Genomic DNA, 17,733 nt, shown 5'->3' with positions numbered 1-17,733 from the left:
ATCAATTGCGGGAAGAAGAGAGACTTAAGACTTTTTCTCAACGGGTTTAACCCAAGGTTTTATCCTGTCCGGGGACAGAATAGAATTGTATGGTTTCTGAGTGATATTAAAACCTGGAATATCAGTAATCACATAGCGATTTTTATTAAGCACTCTTGATACTAAATAAGGACCTTTGTACAGTGGCTTAAGCTTCTTTTCCTCACCGGGCTTAAGAGTAGTATCTCTAATAAGAACATAATCCCCTTCATTATATTTGGACGGTTTCTTATGCTTTTCATCGTAATACATTTTATTGTAATTTTTAATACTATTAGTCGCTTCTACCGCTAATTTACGACTAGCTTCGCGATCTTCTTCTAACTCTAAGTCAGACTTTGCTATATCTCTGAGAAAATTAATCAACTCTATATCGGGATGATTTCTTAATTCGTATCCAAGAAGAATTCTTGACGGTGTAGCCTTCAAGGCTGCGTGAAACGTATTATTAATGGTATATTGCACCGCGCTTAAATGCTGATCCCATAGCTGTAGATCATCTACAATTTTACGCAATGAGGATTTCAGGAATCTGTTTATACGTTCCACCATTCCATTAGCCCATGGAGCCGCGACAGCAATTAAGTGATGAGTTATTTTTCTTTGCTGTATAAAAGAATTGAATTCTTGGGACGTAAAAGCTGTGCCTCTATCCGAGATTATTGTACGTGGATTCCCAAAGACGTTAAAAATGCTGATTAAGTGTTTTATGGCCTCCTTGGTACCGGTCGATTTGGTTGCAAAAAGCCATGTAAATCGTGAAAACGCGTCGATTACCAAGAAAACATGTTTATGCCCCTCTTCTGATTGATTAATAGGACCAAAATGGTCAATATGTAGTATTTGTAAAGGAAATTTGGGAGTATCCGTAATCTGAAGCTCGCCCTCACGACTATTAGTTGAAGAACCAGCTATAAGGCATGTTAAACAATTTTCGATATAAATTTGTACTTTTTTACGAAGCGATGGGAACCAATAATTTGAGAGAATACCTTGCACCGTTTTGTCTAATCCACAATGAGACATGTTGTCGTGGTATATTCGAATGATATTTGTAATCATGGAATCTGGAATAACGAATAGGGATTTGCTAGCGTATTTCCTAAATACAAGTCCGTCTATGAGTTCGAATCTGTCATCGTCCTGTATTTCAAGGGACTCTGCAATTGACTTGAGCTTTGCATCTTGTAATTGTCTATACTGTAACTCCTTTTCAATAGGAAATGACTCGGCAAGAGCCACAATACGACTAAGCGCGTCTACATGCGCCATACGGCGACCTTCTCTATGAATAACTTTAAATTGGTAATTCTGGAGTTTGAGTGTCCATCTCGCGATGCGAGGGTTAAGATACGCTTTATCGACCGCGAAAACTAAAGCGTGGCAATCCGTAATCACTGTAAATTCCAACCCATATAAATAAATATGGAATCTTTCGATCGATCTGACTACCGCTAGTGTCTCTAGTTCGAAACTGTGATAACGGGATTCAGCGTCATTCGTTGTTTGACTGAAAAAAGCTACTGGGCCCCATTGTCCTGATTCTTGCTTCTGAAGCAAAATACCTGCAATCGCGATAGCACTCGCATCTGTATGTAATTCTGTCGGAGACAAAGGATTATAAAGCCGCAAAACTGGATATGCTGTGAGCTGCTCTTTCAATTCATTGAAAGCTGCAAGACATTGATGGTCAAATTCAAAATTTATATTTTTCCGCAGAAGCTTTTGCAAAGGATAGACCATAGTCGCGTAATCCTTGATGAATTTACGAAAATAATTAGTAAGGCCTAAGAATCTTTGCAACTCGACTAGCTTTTTGGGCTGAGGGAAATTTCTAATTGCCTCCGTGTGGCGTGCACTTAACGTGATACCGTCTGGTGAAATTTCATACCCTAAATATTCTATGTGTTTTCTTAAAAATTTGCATTTCTTATAGTTTAACGCAAAACCGTAACTTTTTAGCGCGATCAAAACTCGTTTTAGAATTTTGAGATTTTCCTCAATAGTCGCAGTAGCGATTAAAATGTCATCCATATACATTAATATCTGGTCTAACAAATGTTTTAGAATCTCTCTAAGTCTATCCTGGAATTCCGCTGGGCCGTGACAAAACCCAAAAGGAACTTTAACGAACTCGTATTGCCCATCCGGTGTAGCAAAAGCAAAAAATTTTGTACTGTCGGGATCGACATCTAACTGATGAAATCCATCTTTCAAATCCAATAGGGTGTAAACCGATTTACCTTTCAACTGTGTGAGATGATCTTCAATAATAGGAAACGGTGATTTCCGCTTTATTACTTTTTCATTTAATGGTCTAAGATCGATGCACAACCTTAATGAGCCATCCTTCTTTTTTACTAATATTACTCGCGCACAATAGGGTGAAGTGCTTTCTTTTATAATTCCCCTTTTCAATAAATCGTCAATAATTTTACGTAACTGTAGGCGTTCCGCCCACGCAAAGCGTCTTGGCGCGAAAGCATAGACAGATTCCTCTTTTAGTTTAACCTTAACCGAATGATTATCCCTTATCAAAGGAATATCAGAGTTCTCGACCTCTTGTACAACCCCGATCAAACAATCTTTTACAGACTGCTCAAAATCTATTTGTATATCGTTCAATACTGTATTAAATTGATCAGACGAATCGTCAATGATATCCGCTGAAGCTACTTCAGAAAATAGTCTGACTCTATTATTCATGTCTTCGGAAGACGGATTGATTACTACTGTAATTTTGTGACTTTCAATAAAATCGCGACCAATGATATAATATCTGCTGCGGACAATTTATCATCCAACACATGAAGTTGTACGTCAGCCGAAAAATCTGGTATAGCCTTTAACTTAAGCGAAGTATTAATTATCTTAGAAACCTTAATAGGTACGTTATTTATTGCTTTATACGCGCGCTTAATTTCAACCGATTTCGTATTCGCAAGAAATTTTTCATAGACCGTCGGATTCACAAAGGAAATAGGACTACCTGTGTCCAATAACGCGACAAAACTACAAGCATTATTATTTAATTCCGTTACCTCGATTAACGGACTATTTGTGACAACCTTCTTACATGGCTTGTCCTTCACCAACGCTACGCAGTCCAATTCCTCCTCTTCCTCGGCTGGCTCTGTCACTGCAGCGACTGAAGAAGTAACAGCTGATGTGGCACCGGTCTTTGATGGAAGCTCTTTTTTCTTGAGCTTTGAACACTCGTCTCTTGAATGTCCCTTCGCTCGGCAATATACACAAAAGGCGTCTTCTTGCGTCTTCGCGTGATGATCCGTTTTTGTAGAAGTATTCTCTTCCCGTTTAGACTTCTCGAATTTTGGTTTTGCTACAGGTGATTTTCTAGCAACACTACATGTCGTAGTAATGTGATGCATTCTCTCAAGGAAGTCGTCCACTGTCTCGACATCCAATGAGGCCGCTGTGCTTTTGATGGCAATATTAGTGATTCCGTCGATGAGGCAGTGAATAACACTATCCTCCGGCAACCGAAGGCATTGCAGCATGGCCAACTTTTCCATGGCGTAATCCTGGAAGCTTTCTTTGGCGAAAAGCCACTTACGTTCCTCCACTTTCTTCATTACATTGCCGAAAAGGATTCTTCGCTTGAAGCGACGAACGATAGCCCGTTTGAAGTCCGGCCAGGACCTGACGACATCGCCTGTACTTAGGTCAAACCACTTGCGAGCCACTTTTTCCAATTTTGATGTAGCCGCTGATAACATCGCGACAGGTGGCAGCTCGTGAATTTCGGCGATGCTTTCGATTTTTTCGATCCAGAGATCCACATTTTCTTGTTCGGTGCCTCCGAACTGAGGTATCTGCGACGACAGAAATTTTGCTGCATGCGTAGACGATGCTAACCAACCCTGCGATACGGGAACTTCATTTCTCCTGGAACTGTCCCGATTTTCTATTAACGTTAACACTTGTTCTTGATGAAATCTCATTTGTTCCATCATCATGCTGCAAAGTTGAGATACCGTTTCTGTAGCAGGCGTTGCTTGCGCTGCCAACGTATTCTCCTGATGCAACCTGTTAGCTGCCCAGGGTGGTGTAGAGAAATTCAATGTCCTTACTCTTTCTCTTAACGCTTCCTGTAATTTAGCGATACACTCATCTCTATCATCAGGAATGTCTGAGATTCCATGTTCTTGAAGCTCCTCCTGCAATCGGGGCAGAGTGAATGCTTCGAATTGCCGATCCGTAGCCATCCTGATGTGCGATCACGATCCGAACACGAGTCCTGCACGCCGTGACTTGTCTGAACGTGTCCGAGCTGGTTGCGCGCCCGTTTACCAAAATGGCGGACAGCGAAGCGCAAAACGCGGGAACGGCAATATGGCGCGCTTTTCTCGCGCACTCAATCGCACCAGAGAGGTCTTGAAAATTAGTTCCATGAACCGGCAACGATCGTCGGTTCACTCCTGCTAGGATAACTCGATCAATGCGCCGTAACGAGCCCGGAATGTGTCGGTGCTGATATCTTCCGCAATGGCGGTCGGCCGATGCAGAACAGCGGGAAGACGATACGCACTCGCGCCAGCTTCACCGTAATGTCTGAGCTCAACACTGAGCTAAAATCGGGTAGTGCGAGACTGCAGGAACAACGGCAGAACAACGCGCACTCGCGTACTTCTCCGTGGAAGTTCCAAAGTCAGCACGAGGTCCTTTCGATATGCGAAGTCGTAACGTGTTCAACCGGTTACCGCTTGATACGGCGGTGAAACCGTTACCGAACTAAGAGTCAACGGCAGAACAAACGCGTACGCGCACTTCTCCGTAAAAAGACTCGAGCCCGACGTATTACTGAGTCGACAACCGCGGATGTATCCCACTTCTGAGCTGTAAGGAAAGCCCTTTTGAACCGAGGTTAAGTGGGCTTGGTGTCAGGATTGAGGGCAGACAGAAAGGATTTCCACAGGGACGAGTAATCAAGGAACACACAACTTGAGCACAGGACTTTATTCCGATGTAACTTTGAATAGTGAGCGTTACGTACGACCTGGTCGGCGGTCGTGAGCGAAGTCTTGCAGCCGCTGCTGCCGCTACCGAAATCCCGCGCGCAACCTGGGCGTCGCCCGCCAATCAGCGTCCTCCGCCAATGGGCGTTGCCGCCGCGAACGCCATCTCGAACCGCGCGCAATACCCGAGCGCTGTTAATAATTAACGTCCCTAGCCAATGGGCGTTGCCGCCGCGCACGCCATCTTAACCGCGCGCAATACAAATGAGGCCTACGACCTTGGCTGACGTTTACAAAATTAAATTAGTATAAAATAACAAGTGGAGGTTTCCTTGATCGACTCTGTGTAGAAGACGAATTCCTATGCTGGCACGGCATGACAATTTAGGGGGAGTGATGCGCCATCGTGAAGATAGATAAAAACCAACCAATCCAACCATTAGAGCAATCCAGAAGCCTGCAACATAAAGCGAATCGGTCTCAGGTAGTGCAGCAATCCTAAGAGGAGCAGCAGGAGCCAGGTCCAGAACGAAAGAAATACGATTAGCAGTAGCAGCCGACGAGTGGGTATCAGCGAAATCCGAGACAGCACACCGATTTATCGCAATGGTGACTCTCGCTGATTAGCAGACAGAAATCAGCATACGATTCGCGACGTTATTGTAAGTTTGTAGTAATTAAGAAAAGCGCATAAACATTGTCGAAGAGCGAGATTAGTCGTCCCGTGAAAAGAAACGCGTCGTTACATAACGAACCGGTCCGACGAGCGTCTAGGCCTAACCTCCTAAGCCCTTTAAGCAGAAAAAGCGTACGTAGAAATCTAAAAGCGCATTATTCTAGCGAAAGCTCTCCGACCGAAACCAGAGTTACATCCGGATACAGTGATTGGGTGCGTATTCCTGTTCGAGGGACACAGATACCAGTTCAATACAATAAGTTAATTGCTTTAATGAAAATAGACTACGCCCGATAGGAACTTAGGCATGATCGGAGAACTCAGGCTGAACGAACAGTAGAATCTCGCATATAAGAGAGTTGTCGCTAACATCTTACGATAACAACGTATTTCACCTGAAAGAATTCTACCACGTCACGTGAAGAGGCAATACTCTGTATGAAATTAAAAGGAAAAACAATGATCAACTTTGAAATTAGGGATATAGGAAGTTTTCCACAACTTTAAGCGGAGTTAGCAAGTTATTTAAGTAAACAAAGCACTATTCATCTACAGATTGAATTTAATTCATTAAAGCAGAAACTTAGCGAGAGTGTACGCGCATACGGACTCAGAGTCGACCATTTACTAATAGAATAATACAAATTAGTGACAGAAAGCTAAAGGTACGGTAGCGAGCAGAAACGCGTAATATTGGACACTATCCAAAAACAGGTCGAAGTCTTTCGCACCAAGAAGAATAAAGAATTCGACACTGAATTCCAGGCTGAAATTAAAAATATCAAAATGTCACTTGGGTATTCGTGGCACAATAGATGTCGGACTCTTGGAATTTATAAACCACAACGTGAAATTCCCATTGATACGGATATCCTTGGTGATTTGTGTAAGGAAGTCGCTGAAGTATTGCATGGCACATGCAACATTGCACCTGCGCACCTTGATCCAATTCTAAAAAAGGCTCTTGATAAAAAAGAATCCATTGAATATGACGCTGAAACACTTATGTGGGTGTCTGCCTTGCAAGTTGAAAGTAAGATGTTTGCAGCAAAACGCCATACTAATTTTCCCCCTAACTTGGATCGGGAAGTGTTTTCCCGTGTTGAGCGTACCAACACGCTCCTTTCAGATACTCTTTACCCATTGGCAGTAGTTCTTAATGAGATTGGTCAATTTACCGTTGAAGGACAAATGTTTGTACCTCGCTATAATGGTGAGCGTGATTTTTCTTATCATAAGCTATTCAATGATCAAAATAAATCGCGCAGTCATTTCAAGAACTTGGTTACACCTCCTATACTACTTGGATCGTCTGAGACTTTTCCGACCTTTGAGGAAATCCGTAATCGATATGTTAAACTGAAAGGTCGTATGTATGCAGCTAAGCTGTATAATGTGTTTCGTCCCGTTGAAATGTCAGAGGGAAGAGGCGGTAAATCTCAACTAGTTTATCGTCAGCGACAAGGCGATTCTGACGATTTCGAAGTTTGGTCTCCAAGACGTGTTGGATCCGATTCTTTAGAAATTGGTGCGATTTTAAGATTTGGATATCCAAATCCGCTTGGCGATATTAGTGTCGCTGCAGAGATGACTTGTACTAGTAATACATCTGTTGGTTTGTCGTTCTTGGTAGATGAGTTGATTTATAATAAGTTAGTCAGATAACTTTTTCTTCCTGTGTGTGACGCGTTGATCCGAGAAATCATGATCGAAAATACGCAGTATGGGTTTCCTATTTATGTAACCGTCTAGTTGCACTACACTGTCCTATCCTCCCTACGACCCTTTGACCAGTAACCGTTGAAATGCTCATCAATGTGGAGATGTTTGCCCATTCGCGATAAATCTTTACGATGTATCTCGTTATCATTCTCCGACGACAAACTTTTACACCCTTCCGTGAGGTAGCGCATGAGCCCGAGCAAAGGATTGATTGCAGTTGATATATAATGAAGCGAAAACTCGCGATAGACTAAACAAGCAAGCGAAAAAAAAACGGGCGAGCCAAGATCACAGGATTCGAAGAAAGATAACTTGAATTCTTTTCTGACAGAAAGCTCATCATCATTCAGTACTCTACAAAAGAAGCAAAATCTGACTATACTGTGTCCGTACCACGTACCGTATGAAGTATAGCAATTTAGCTACGAGCCAGAAATTTATTTTGGAAAAAAAAAACAGGACAACTACAGCAAACTAGCAATCCGAAATCGGCGTCGCAGCGATAGGGGTCAGATATCAACAACTCCAAGATTACCTAGATCAAACCAAGGAACTGCGCAAGAACCTTCGTGGCACAGTAACAGCAGATGTGCCAGACTATCCTCCAGATAATATAAAAGGACAATGCCAAATTGACACTATTAACACGTTTAAAAACTATATATAAAATAATGAATAACAAACGAGATCTAATCGACGCGATCGGCACAATAAGCAAATTACGAAAACTGTACATCTAATTATGCCGGATGTAACATTAAGAACAAAAAACAGATACTACATACATACAAATGCATTTATTAGACATAACACTCATGCTTAGATGGATCCGTTTTAATATTGTTTTGTGTCCACTAAATCTAGTTTTTAGTTATCTTTGTACTACATATGAGGCATTACAGTCTTTACATGATATCTTATAAATTACGTTATTGTTTAAAATTACTGGATTTATATCTTTATGTACCTTGACTCATTATATTCATTATAACCTTTTTCTTTTAAGATATACAATAAGGCTGTGAGAGATCTTTGGGTAATATTGTATTCTGTGTTGCCCATGTATTTTTTTCTTTTAAAATATTTTTTTCTTCGGTTCTAGTACTGTCTGTTAGAATAGAATCTCGTGCAGATTGTATAATATTGTTTTCTGATTGTATGTCTGTTATATTTGTTATATTAGGAGGTAATTCTATTTAATTCTTTAATTCTATTGTATTGAAATTATTATCTTCATAAAGACATTTCATTCAGGTAGAATTTTTTATATTGTTAATGAGAAGATGTTCTTGAGATGTGATAATATTTTCATATTTTGTTTAAAACAAATTACAATTTTGTTGCCTGCGAGATAAATCTTGATTTTATTTTTGACATTGCAATTTTCTTTTTTATGCACACTCTCGTTATGAAATTATATAAAATATTATCATAAAATTGATGAAAGTACAAAAATGTAATAGAATAAATATTACATTTATTTTGCACAAATGATTTAAGACTTAAAATGCGAATACTTGGAATTTATGTAACCGTTCTCGCGAACATTATTGATATGTATGTAATTATATACTGCTATTGAACAATATATAACAAATGTTTTTCATCTCGTATATATTATTACTTTTAAAAGTTTTTAAAGATAGCTAGTTGGAAATTATTTCAGAATGTATATTACAATACTTTTATTTAAATATGAATACAATTCTAAAGAATAGACATTAAATATTGATTTAAACATTTAATCTAAATGTATAAAATTATTTGTCATGTTAAACGCTACTTTTAATTCTTATACAAATTTTTTATACAAATAATACACATTATTCAATGTATACACATACATGATTCATAATACACATAATTCACATCGATTTAATTTTTTTAGCTGAACGATATTAAATTCGTTTTTTCTATGTCTCAATTTTATAATATGCTAATAAAAATATAATCAATTATGTTGATATATTGTCAATAAATGGAAACGACATTGAAAAAATATAATACTTTCGAAACGAACGATTTTGTTGAAGTATAAAATATATAAAAATTAGGTGAGATACCGATTTAAAAATAATTATGTAGGACCATCAAAATAATTACATAGAACACTCAAGCGTTTATGATAATGCTGCAAAAAGTTTGAACATTCTAACAACTAGCTTCAGCATCAAATTTAATTGAAATGGCGCAACATAATTATTTTCACATCAATATCTGGCTATACTTATAAGCAGGAATACAAACGCAACGCGATATATTATATTAATACATACAAAATGTTTGTACTAAGATAAGAACAATGTAACTGTAGAATTAAGTTAAGCACAAATAAGAAAGTAATCTTACAGAAAAAGAAAAAGGAGGATTCAATTCATGACTTTAGAAAAATAATTAATGCAAACCTCATACGTCAGTTTTTCTTTTTTCATCAAGGAAAGGATGTTGTGAGCGACCAGAAATAGCGATTAAATTCAGCAATAGCGTATTTAGCAATAATCTAGTTCAATAGCAATTAAGAATAATAATAACGCGAAAGATAAATCAGCCCGAACCAGTTGTATGGTCGATATGGCGATATTCGAAATTGCATCAATGTTCCGATACAGAGAACGCTGATTGCGGATTGGCGAAACCGACTCAGCATTGAACCCGCCGAAATAAAAAGCAAGAAAAGAGCACGAACACAGGAGTAGTCTCACGATAAACGCATACGAGTCATACTTGGCGTCAGCGCATAATAACTTAAAATTATTGTACAATTTTATATAAACTACAGTTTACTTAATAAATATTGATATAAAATAATAAGTGGAGATTTATTTGACTGACTTTCTGTGGAAGACGAACCCTTATACTTATACCGGCATGGCACAACATGTTGTCAATATCAACATCTTGTTTTCAAAGTCAAGTTTTTGTCCATATATAGTCACTTTTAATACATTTTACTTTAGTTTTTAACTGCTCGTTAACAATCCTGTTATCCAATATTCAAATTTTTGTATATTCAATGTTTAACGTTTACAACTTTAGACATCTTAATGCTTCAACAGAGTAAAAATTACTAGATCGTAAAATTTTTATAAAATTATGTCTTAGATAAAAGTTGTTTGTGTTGTATTAAAAAAAATCATTATTTTGCGTAAAAGTATTGAAGTCATTGAAAGATATGCTGAATATTTTATTTTTTACATAAAAGCACATATTAAAACACAATTATTTATTCTTCACTTTTCAATGATCTCACTTCAAGTTTTACATGCAAAATTTATACGAATTAATGTAATAAAAAATTATGTAAGAAAAATGATTCTAATTAAAGAAACAAAACTTATAATAAAACTGATCTTGAAATTTAAGATACTTTCTTATTCATTTACAATATTTGGAACAAAATTATGCTGACCACAGATTTTCGCCCTCGAAACAGACTATATTTAACAAACACTCTTTTGTTAATCACATCAATAATTCAGAAAGTATTCTGTTGTCATTTAAAATAAAATGTGCTGTACAATTCAATTTTTTGTTCTTTCTATTATAAAGTATTAGATGCGCGTATTCATTACTTTATTTGAATATCTTACAAGCATCTTTTGATAGCACTTCGTTCTTTTGTAAAAATGTTTCAATAATGTCAATAACTTTTTTATACTTTTTTCGAAACGTCTATTTTTTTGCTGCAAACATGTCAGTTTCTGCTGTAACATGGCATTGCGTGCGTTGGCTTCTTGTAATTGTTTTCGCAGCTTGTTGCAATTCTGTGAATTTTCTTCATCTATAGATATAACATTTTGTCTGAAAATATTAAAAATTTAAAATTTAAAAACTTTTCTTGCGTTTTTATAATACGTAGAGATGTTTGTTCTTTAAAATTAATTTTTAGTTATTGCTAGATATCAAGCATTGAATTTTTCTTGACATTTACATTACATTTTATATATATATTTCTTGTAAAATTCGAAACTAGAAAAGGGACACGTTTATTAATTATGTTTTCGGTTAATATTTAATTTCATATAACCTTGTTTCACTAGATAAGTGTTGCGTTTCAGTTTGTGGTACGATAGTTCTAGAAGTGGATAATGTTTCGCAAGTTGCATCCAAATTATGAATCTCATTAGCTGTATCAGATTGTGTTGTCACTGTAGATGATACAGCCATAATAGTTGGATTAGCTTCATTCTCATGTTGTAAGTTTTCATAAATATTGTCGTTTTCATTTTCAGGGTAGGTTTCTAATCTTCGTCGCTACAAATGCAAAATTTTAAATAAATTTTTATTAATGCACATTATATTACTATACACTTCTCAACAAAATTAATTAAAGAGTCACTTAAAATCAGCGCTGACAAGGACCAAATTCAAAGTCACGTATTTTCGCGAAAAATGATATTTGCAAAAGTATTTTAAAGCTTAAAGCCTTTTCTTGCGTTTTTATAATACGTAGAGATGTTTGTTCTTTAAAATTAATTTTTAGTTATTGCTAGATATCAAGCATTGAATTTTTCTTGACATTTACATTACATTTTATATATATATTTCTTGTAAATTTCAAAAGCTTCAAAGCACGTTTCTCTACAAATAAGATTTTATTACAAACAGCGCTGATTTAAAGTAAATCTTGCAAAATTGAGGAATAAACTTCAACTTTGATGTGCACAGGACGAACAAAGTTTATTCTCTAATTTTTTTTTGTATCGTAAAACTTACTAGTTTTTCTTTAAAATATTTGCTTAATTATTACACTACAATTTTTTCACTAAGTTATGATGATTTGAAGTGAGTAGTGCCTTTTCAGGTTTTATTTCTAAAAATCTATATATTCTGTCTCTGGTATTGTGTTGAATTATTTGCCATTAATCTGCAATCATTTTTCGTGAAGATACGTGACTTTGAATTTAGTTTTTTTTTAGCATTATTAATATTTACACAAACTATTATACACAATATAAATTTATATTATACATTAACATATTATTAAGCAAATTGATAACTTTTTTGTCTTAAATACATACCGTTATATGAAATAAAGTTGGTATAGCATCGGCCTTTAAAAGACGCTTTCCGTCTATAGATAAATAAAATGAATCGGTGGTAAAATGTTGACTGCAAACCTTCGCCGACAAAGGTGGTTTGAAGTTTCTTATTTTTGTCCCAATGGACTTCAGCCAAGCTTCTCTTCTACCTTTATTTTTCGGGATTCTGAAATAAATAAAATGACTATAGCTGCCTTATTTAATATCACAAAAACTATTCCTTGACCAACAATTTTGATAACTACCACATTAAATAGATATATATGTAAACTATACCTGAATGTGCGACCAATTTTTCTTAATTTACATTAGCAACTACTGCTATATAATCTAATTAGTTATGAAAAAATAAATCGACTTGCTTATTAAATACACTTACCTATGGAAAGTTATAGCTGCCTGCAAATTATATGCTTCTCCACATATGTTACATGTATAAACCATGTTATAAATAATCAAAACTTAAACTATGCCACTGTTATCTTATATTGTTTGGAGTTATATTTCAGTTTCTTTATCTTGCCTTTATAATTTTTGTAAAACGTAATATTGTGGAACAATTAATACAAAGAATGTTTAATTATAAAACATTATTTTATACAGTTTCTAAAAAATACTAAACGAAAAGTAATGAGTATAAAATACGTTGATAAAAGATTATCTCCTTTATTTAAATTAAATTCAAAATTAAAATTATTTCTCCTCGCTTATATCTTTTGTAAGCTAATTCTTTCTGTACAGGTTTTCTCAGTTATGTCAAATTAGCTTTCTGACAGCAAACAACAACTACGAGATTCTAACCTAACGTAACCAACAAGCCCAAACCAGCCCAATGGGGTATGCTATATTGCGCGTTTTCTGACGCATGCGCATTCGCACTCTAAGGCTGAGTTCACATGGCATGTAGTTTCCGCGTAAAGCCCCTTGCACAATAGGCAATAGCGATAGCGATAGCGACTAGCGACAGCGACAAGCGACAAGGTTGCCGACAAAGCTATACGCTACCTTTGTCGGCAACTTTGTCGCTATCGCTATCGCTATCGCCTATTGTGCAAGGGGCTTAACGCGTAACCGCGTAACCAATTAGAAGCGTTTCGCATTTTCGGTTATGCATATTCGCGCTTCTGATTTGTTACGCGATACGCGCGTTATGCTAGGTCTACAATGCGAGTCGTAAAGTCATGAGTCGTAAGAATTGACCAATCACAGTCGATTATTCTCCTCAAATTCAATTGTGATTGGTCAATTCTTACGACTCGCGACTTTACGACCTCGCATTGTAGACCTAGCATTACGCGGAAAATATCAATCTATGTGACCGCACCTTAAGACTTCATAGACGCGGAAACGCGTGCGGCAGAGTGCGTTGACCAATCACAAATTTTGATTTTGCCGCAAGCGACTTGCGGCAGCCTCCTGATTGGTCAACGCACTCTACCGCACGGCGTTTCCGCGTCTATGGAGTCTTATATGGCTCCTGCACACAGGACGCGGCAGCGCGGCATTGCGGCACCGCGGTAACCAATTACCGTCTTGCCTTTCCGTTTCTACTTCTGAAAGTAGTACGGAAAGGCAGATGGTGATTGGTCACCGCGTTGCCGCGTTGCCGCATTGTCGCGCTGCCGCGTCCTGTGTGCAGGAGCCATAATGGCTTCTGCCCACAGGACGCGGAAACGCTTGCCGCGCGGCAAGAAGCGACGCGGTAGCCAATCACCGTGTCGCTTTTCCGTAAGAACCAAAAGTTTATTGGCTACCGCGTCGCTTCTTGCCGCGCGGCAAGCGTTTCCGCGTCCTGTGGGCAGGAGCCATACTCCTACCGACTAAAAACCCCCCCGAATGTCCCTCGCGGAACTATGTTGGGAAGCCCCGGGAAACTTAAGATACCATCCATGGGTTCCCCCAATGTGACCGCACCCTAACGCTTATATCTTTGATCTTTGCACAGTTTGCATGGTTTGCACACACGATATCGTTATCAAATATCAATTTAATCTTTGCACACGCGCTATCGTTATCAATTTAATATAAAATTCTGTCGAGTGCACAATGGAATTCAAAAAATGTCGCGTGTGCGATCGTACTTTAGTGTGCGACGAAAATCTGAGATTACTGCGTAAAATTATAATAGGTTCATGCATAGGTGGCGGCGCATTGGGTGTGTTTGCCTTGCCACTCATTGGATTCGGTTTCGGTGGTGTTGCAGCTGGTTCGTTAGCAGCATCGTGGCAAGCTACGATCGGTAACGTAGCCGCTGGAAGTTTATTCGCGACGTTGCAATTACTCGGCGCTACTGGATTAGGAGCAATTTTGTTCGGCACATTTGGCGCAGCCGCACCCTTTCTCGTGTGCATTGCTGCCCGTTTAAATTGGTGCGATGAACATAGAGATCAGCAATAATGAAGTAAGTAATTATTAAGATACATCATTATTTTACGTACTTGTTGTTTTAAATTTTTTAATCGAATAAATCGCTTTTACTTTTAAACGCCGAAACATCAACCTCGCGTGCGAAGAGCGGATGATTTTTCGAATATTCGTTGACAAATCGCTGCCATATTATCGTTTCGGTTAATTTCACTCGTGGTGTTAGCGCATTTTATTTCGTGAACTACATCACGGATACTGTCGAAGTTATTACGTATTTGAAATTTTACAACGATAGATCCGTCCGTCGTCATGACGATGACGTAAAAAATTGATATAATGAACGTAGCATTTTTTTCTAGCACGATTGTCGCCGGAAAGCTCGCATTCGCAGGTCATAATTCCCAGTGGAGAGTATTAACAAGGCTCCTTTGGCTCCTGGTCCCTCAGCCGTGAACTCCGCGTTGACAACGGCGACATAGCTGTCAGCGGTAGGAATAAGAACCCTAAGAGCAAAAAGTCGACTTTAAATCGACTTGAAGTCGACTTCTACCGAAACTGACTTGGCAGAAAGTCGACTTTTTTCAGGACGAAAAGTCGACTTGAAGTCGGCGAATGTCTCAAAAAACGCCGACTAAAAGTCGACTTTCCGTCATGACGGAAAGTCGACTTTCCGCCAACTTTTAAAATCGTTAAAATAAACCGCTGCGTACGTCTGGAGCTCGGTTGTGTATCTTGAAACGAGGTGAAAATGACAAAAGTTAACAGATTTTATTAGATTTTGATAAATAAAATCGTAGATACGCTAACGAATTTTCTCACTTTTGTAATTTTTACCTCATTATTTCAAGATACACAATTGACCTCTTGCTGGAGGGCTAAAACTGATGCATTTCGATTTTTTTTCATATATAAAATAATTTAATTATCTAAAAAAAACTGTTTAATTACAATCCTAATGTTTTTATTCTTAATTACAAAGGCGGCCACTATGTGCCGTCATATCTGTGCCACTTCTGCGTGCGCGGATTCCGGCAGCCACTTCTTGTAAGCTGACAACAGAACTAAAATTATAAATATATAATATCCACAGACTTTTATACTAGACCACTAACATCTATGGACGCACTGCCGAAAAGCTGATGCGAGTGCGAGGTGCAAGTGTTAATGAAGGGTGCGGCCATATTGAATTAACAATAAGTCACTATCGGGTGTTTAGTTGCTCATGATGTGCGTTTATCTGCATTCGTTATTACAGTACATAACGAAGCAGGCGAATGTTTTTGTGTTAAATATGGTACATGTTATCAATAAGTTTGTAAGTCATGCCTTCAACGTGTAGCGTACTTGAATGCCGAAATCGAACCACTACTCCTGTAGTATTAAACCCTTTCTTTTGGACATTCTGTATATGCCAGACTATTGTATAGAAATCTTGTATAAAACCACTTGTATAGAATCTGTAGTATAGCATATCTTGACTAAAATTAACATGGCGGCAAGCATCACGGCCGAGATGCCTGTCAGCGGTCTAGTATTGTACAGAAGTCTATGATAATATCTAAATATTATTTTATAAATTAAGGGGATACTGGAGCCGTAGTCGAACTCGATCAGCGTCGATAAAGAAGTGCTCACCGACTATATCTGTCCTTGTATAGACAAGATATAGACAAGGATAGCACGCTACATTGCACGCACACATACGCACGATGCACATCGACCTTATACTTTTATATTACGCTTCCAAAATCTTGATTTGGAGGGTTTATCGATGTTTTTCTTGTTGTGCAATTCGGGGGAACTTGTTTTCGCGTTCGTACCAATGGTTATATCTCTTATATAAAATACTCTCTTGTGACGAGCTGACAGCTCGCCGCAACTCGAGACGCCATATTGGGATAAAAGTAGGATAAGGAAATCTGTACTTTCGTAATTTTTTCTCGTTTTCTATATAAAATCGGAGTTCCCCCGAATCATTAATGTATGTACTGCAATTCTGGAGAAGGATTTTTTAATTCGTCAAATTAATACGACGCTACGTGCCGACAAAAAATGCCGGTAAAACAGACGGCTCCAGCATCCCCTTAAGGGGATCCTGCAGTGACTGGCGAACTTCCTCGATGTCGATAATGTCAACCTTTCTAATTTTGTTTTCTCTATATCTGTCTTTGTCTAACGAAATGACATCTGTCCTTTTTTCGATTGCTCGCCATCTTACGCAAGATCCGGCAACTACTGTTGCTGCTCTTCTTGTCATCCTGCATCCGTATTTGCATTACTAAAATAATTATTAGATGGATCTTTTTTGTACGCATTGAATCTTACTTCTACTTACACGATATTATTCCTACATGTTTTCCCAAGGGTGGATGATAAACATTATGTACGTATAAACTGTAGAATTTTTGTTTTAAGCAAATATTGTCGTCAGGTGACAGCTGTGTATGTGCCCCAATAAGTAATATTTTTAATTTTTTGGTGCTTTTGATATAAAAAATCGCGTTTTCCACCCTAGATTTTTGTGCGGACTTTAATTCTAGACCAAAAACTTGCAATTCTGTAAAGCCAATTAAAAGATCCATCGATTAACGATAATGTCTCCTGCAGGATCTCCTTAAGGGGATCTCCTTAAGGGGATCCTGCAGCCGTATGATTTACCGACATTATCGTTAATCGATGGATCTTTTAATTGGCTTTACAGAATTGTGCAAGTTTTTGGTCTAGAATTAAAGTCCGCACAAAAATCTAGGGTGGAAAACGCGATTTTATATCAAAAGCACCAAAAAATTAAAAATATTACTTATTGGGGCACATACACAGCTGTCACCTGACGACAATATTTGCTTAAAACAAAAATTCTACAGTTTATACGTACATAATGTTTATCATCCACCCTTGGGAAAACATGTAG

At 37.8% G+C, this 17,733-nt stretch overlaps 1 protein-coding gene and 1 long non-coding RNA gene across 2 annotated transcripts; one reads left to right on the top strand and one right to left on the bottom strand.

Annotated features, from left to right (window-relative positions):
* Positions 1 to 9,499: 9,499 nt before the first annotated feature.
* LOC139809585 (uncharacterized) lies at positions 9,500 to 13,288 on the bottom strand. Its single transcript, XM_071772557.1, has 4 exons — positions 12,835 to 13,288; positions 12,435 to 12,621; positions 11,441 to 11,667; positions 9,500 to 11,214 (listed from the first exon to the last, which is right to left on the bottom strand). The coding sequence occupies exons 1-4, from the start codon at positions 12,897 to 12,899 to the stop codon at positions 10,965 to 10,967; spliced, it is 729 nt and encodes a 242-aa protein (XP_071628658.1). The 5' UTR covers positions 12,900 to 13,288; the 3' UTR covers positions 9,500 to 10,964.
* Positions 13,289 to 14,270: 982 nt separating this feature from the next.
* On the top strand, positions 14,271 to 15,913 carry LOC139809825 (uncharacterized). The gene is made up of 2 exons (XR_011731189.1): positions 14,271 to 14,856; positions 15,182 to 15,913. It is a non-coding gene; the product is annotated as an uncharacterized lncRNA (long non-coding RNA).
* The last annotated feature ends 1,820 nt before the right edge of the window (positions 15,914 to 17,733 follow it).

The sequence above is a fragment of the Temnothorax longispinosus genome, chromosome 3 (assembly GCF_030848805.1).
Source record: "Temnothorax longispinosus isolate EJ_2023e chromosome 3, Tlon_JGU_v1, whole genome shotgun sequence".
Classification (NCBI taxonomy): domain Eukaryota; kingdom Metazoa; phylum Arthropoda; class Insecta; order Hymenoptera; family Formicidae; genus Temnothorax; species Temnothorax longispinosus.
Note: the sequence above shows the minus strand (reverse complement) of the source record. Positions and strands in the feature narration are given on the sequence as shown.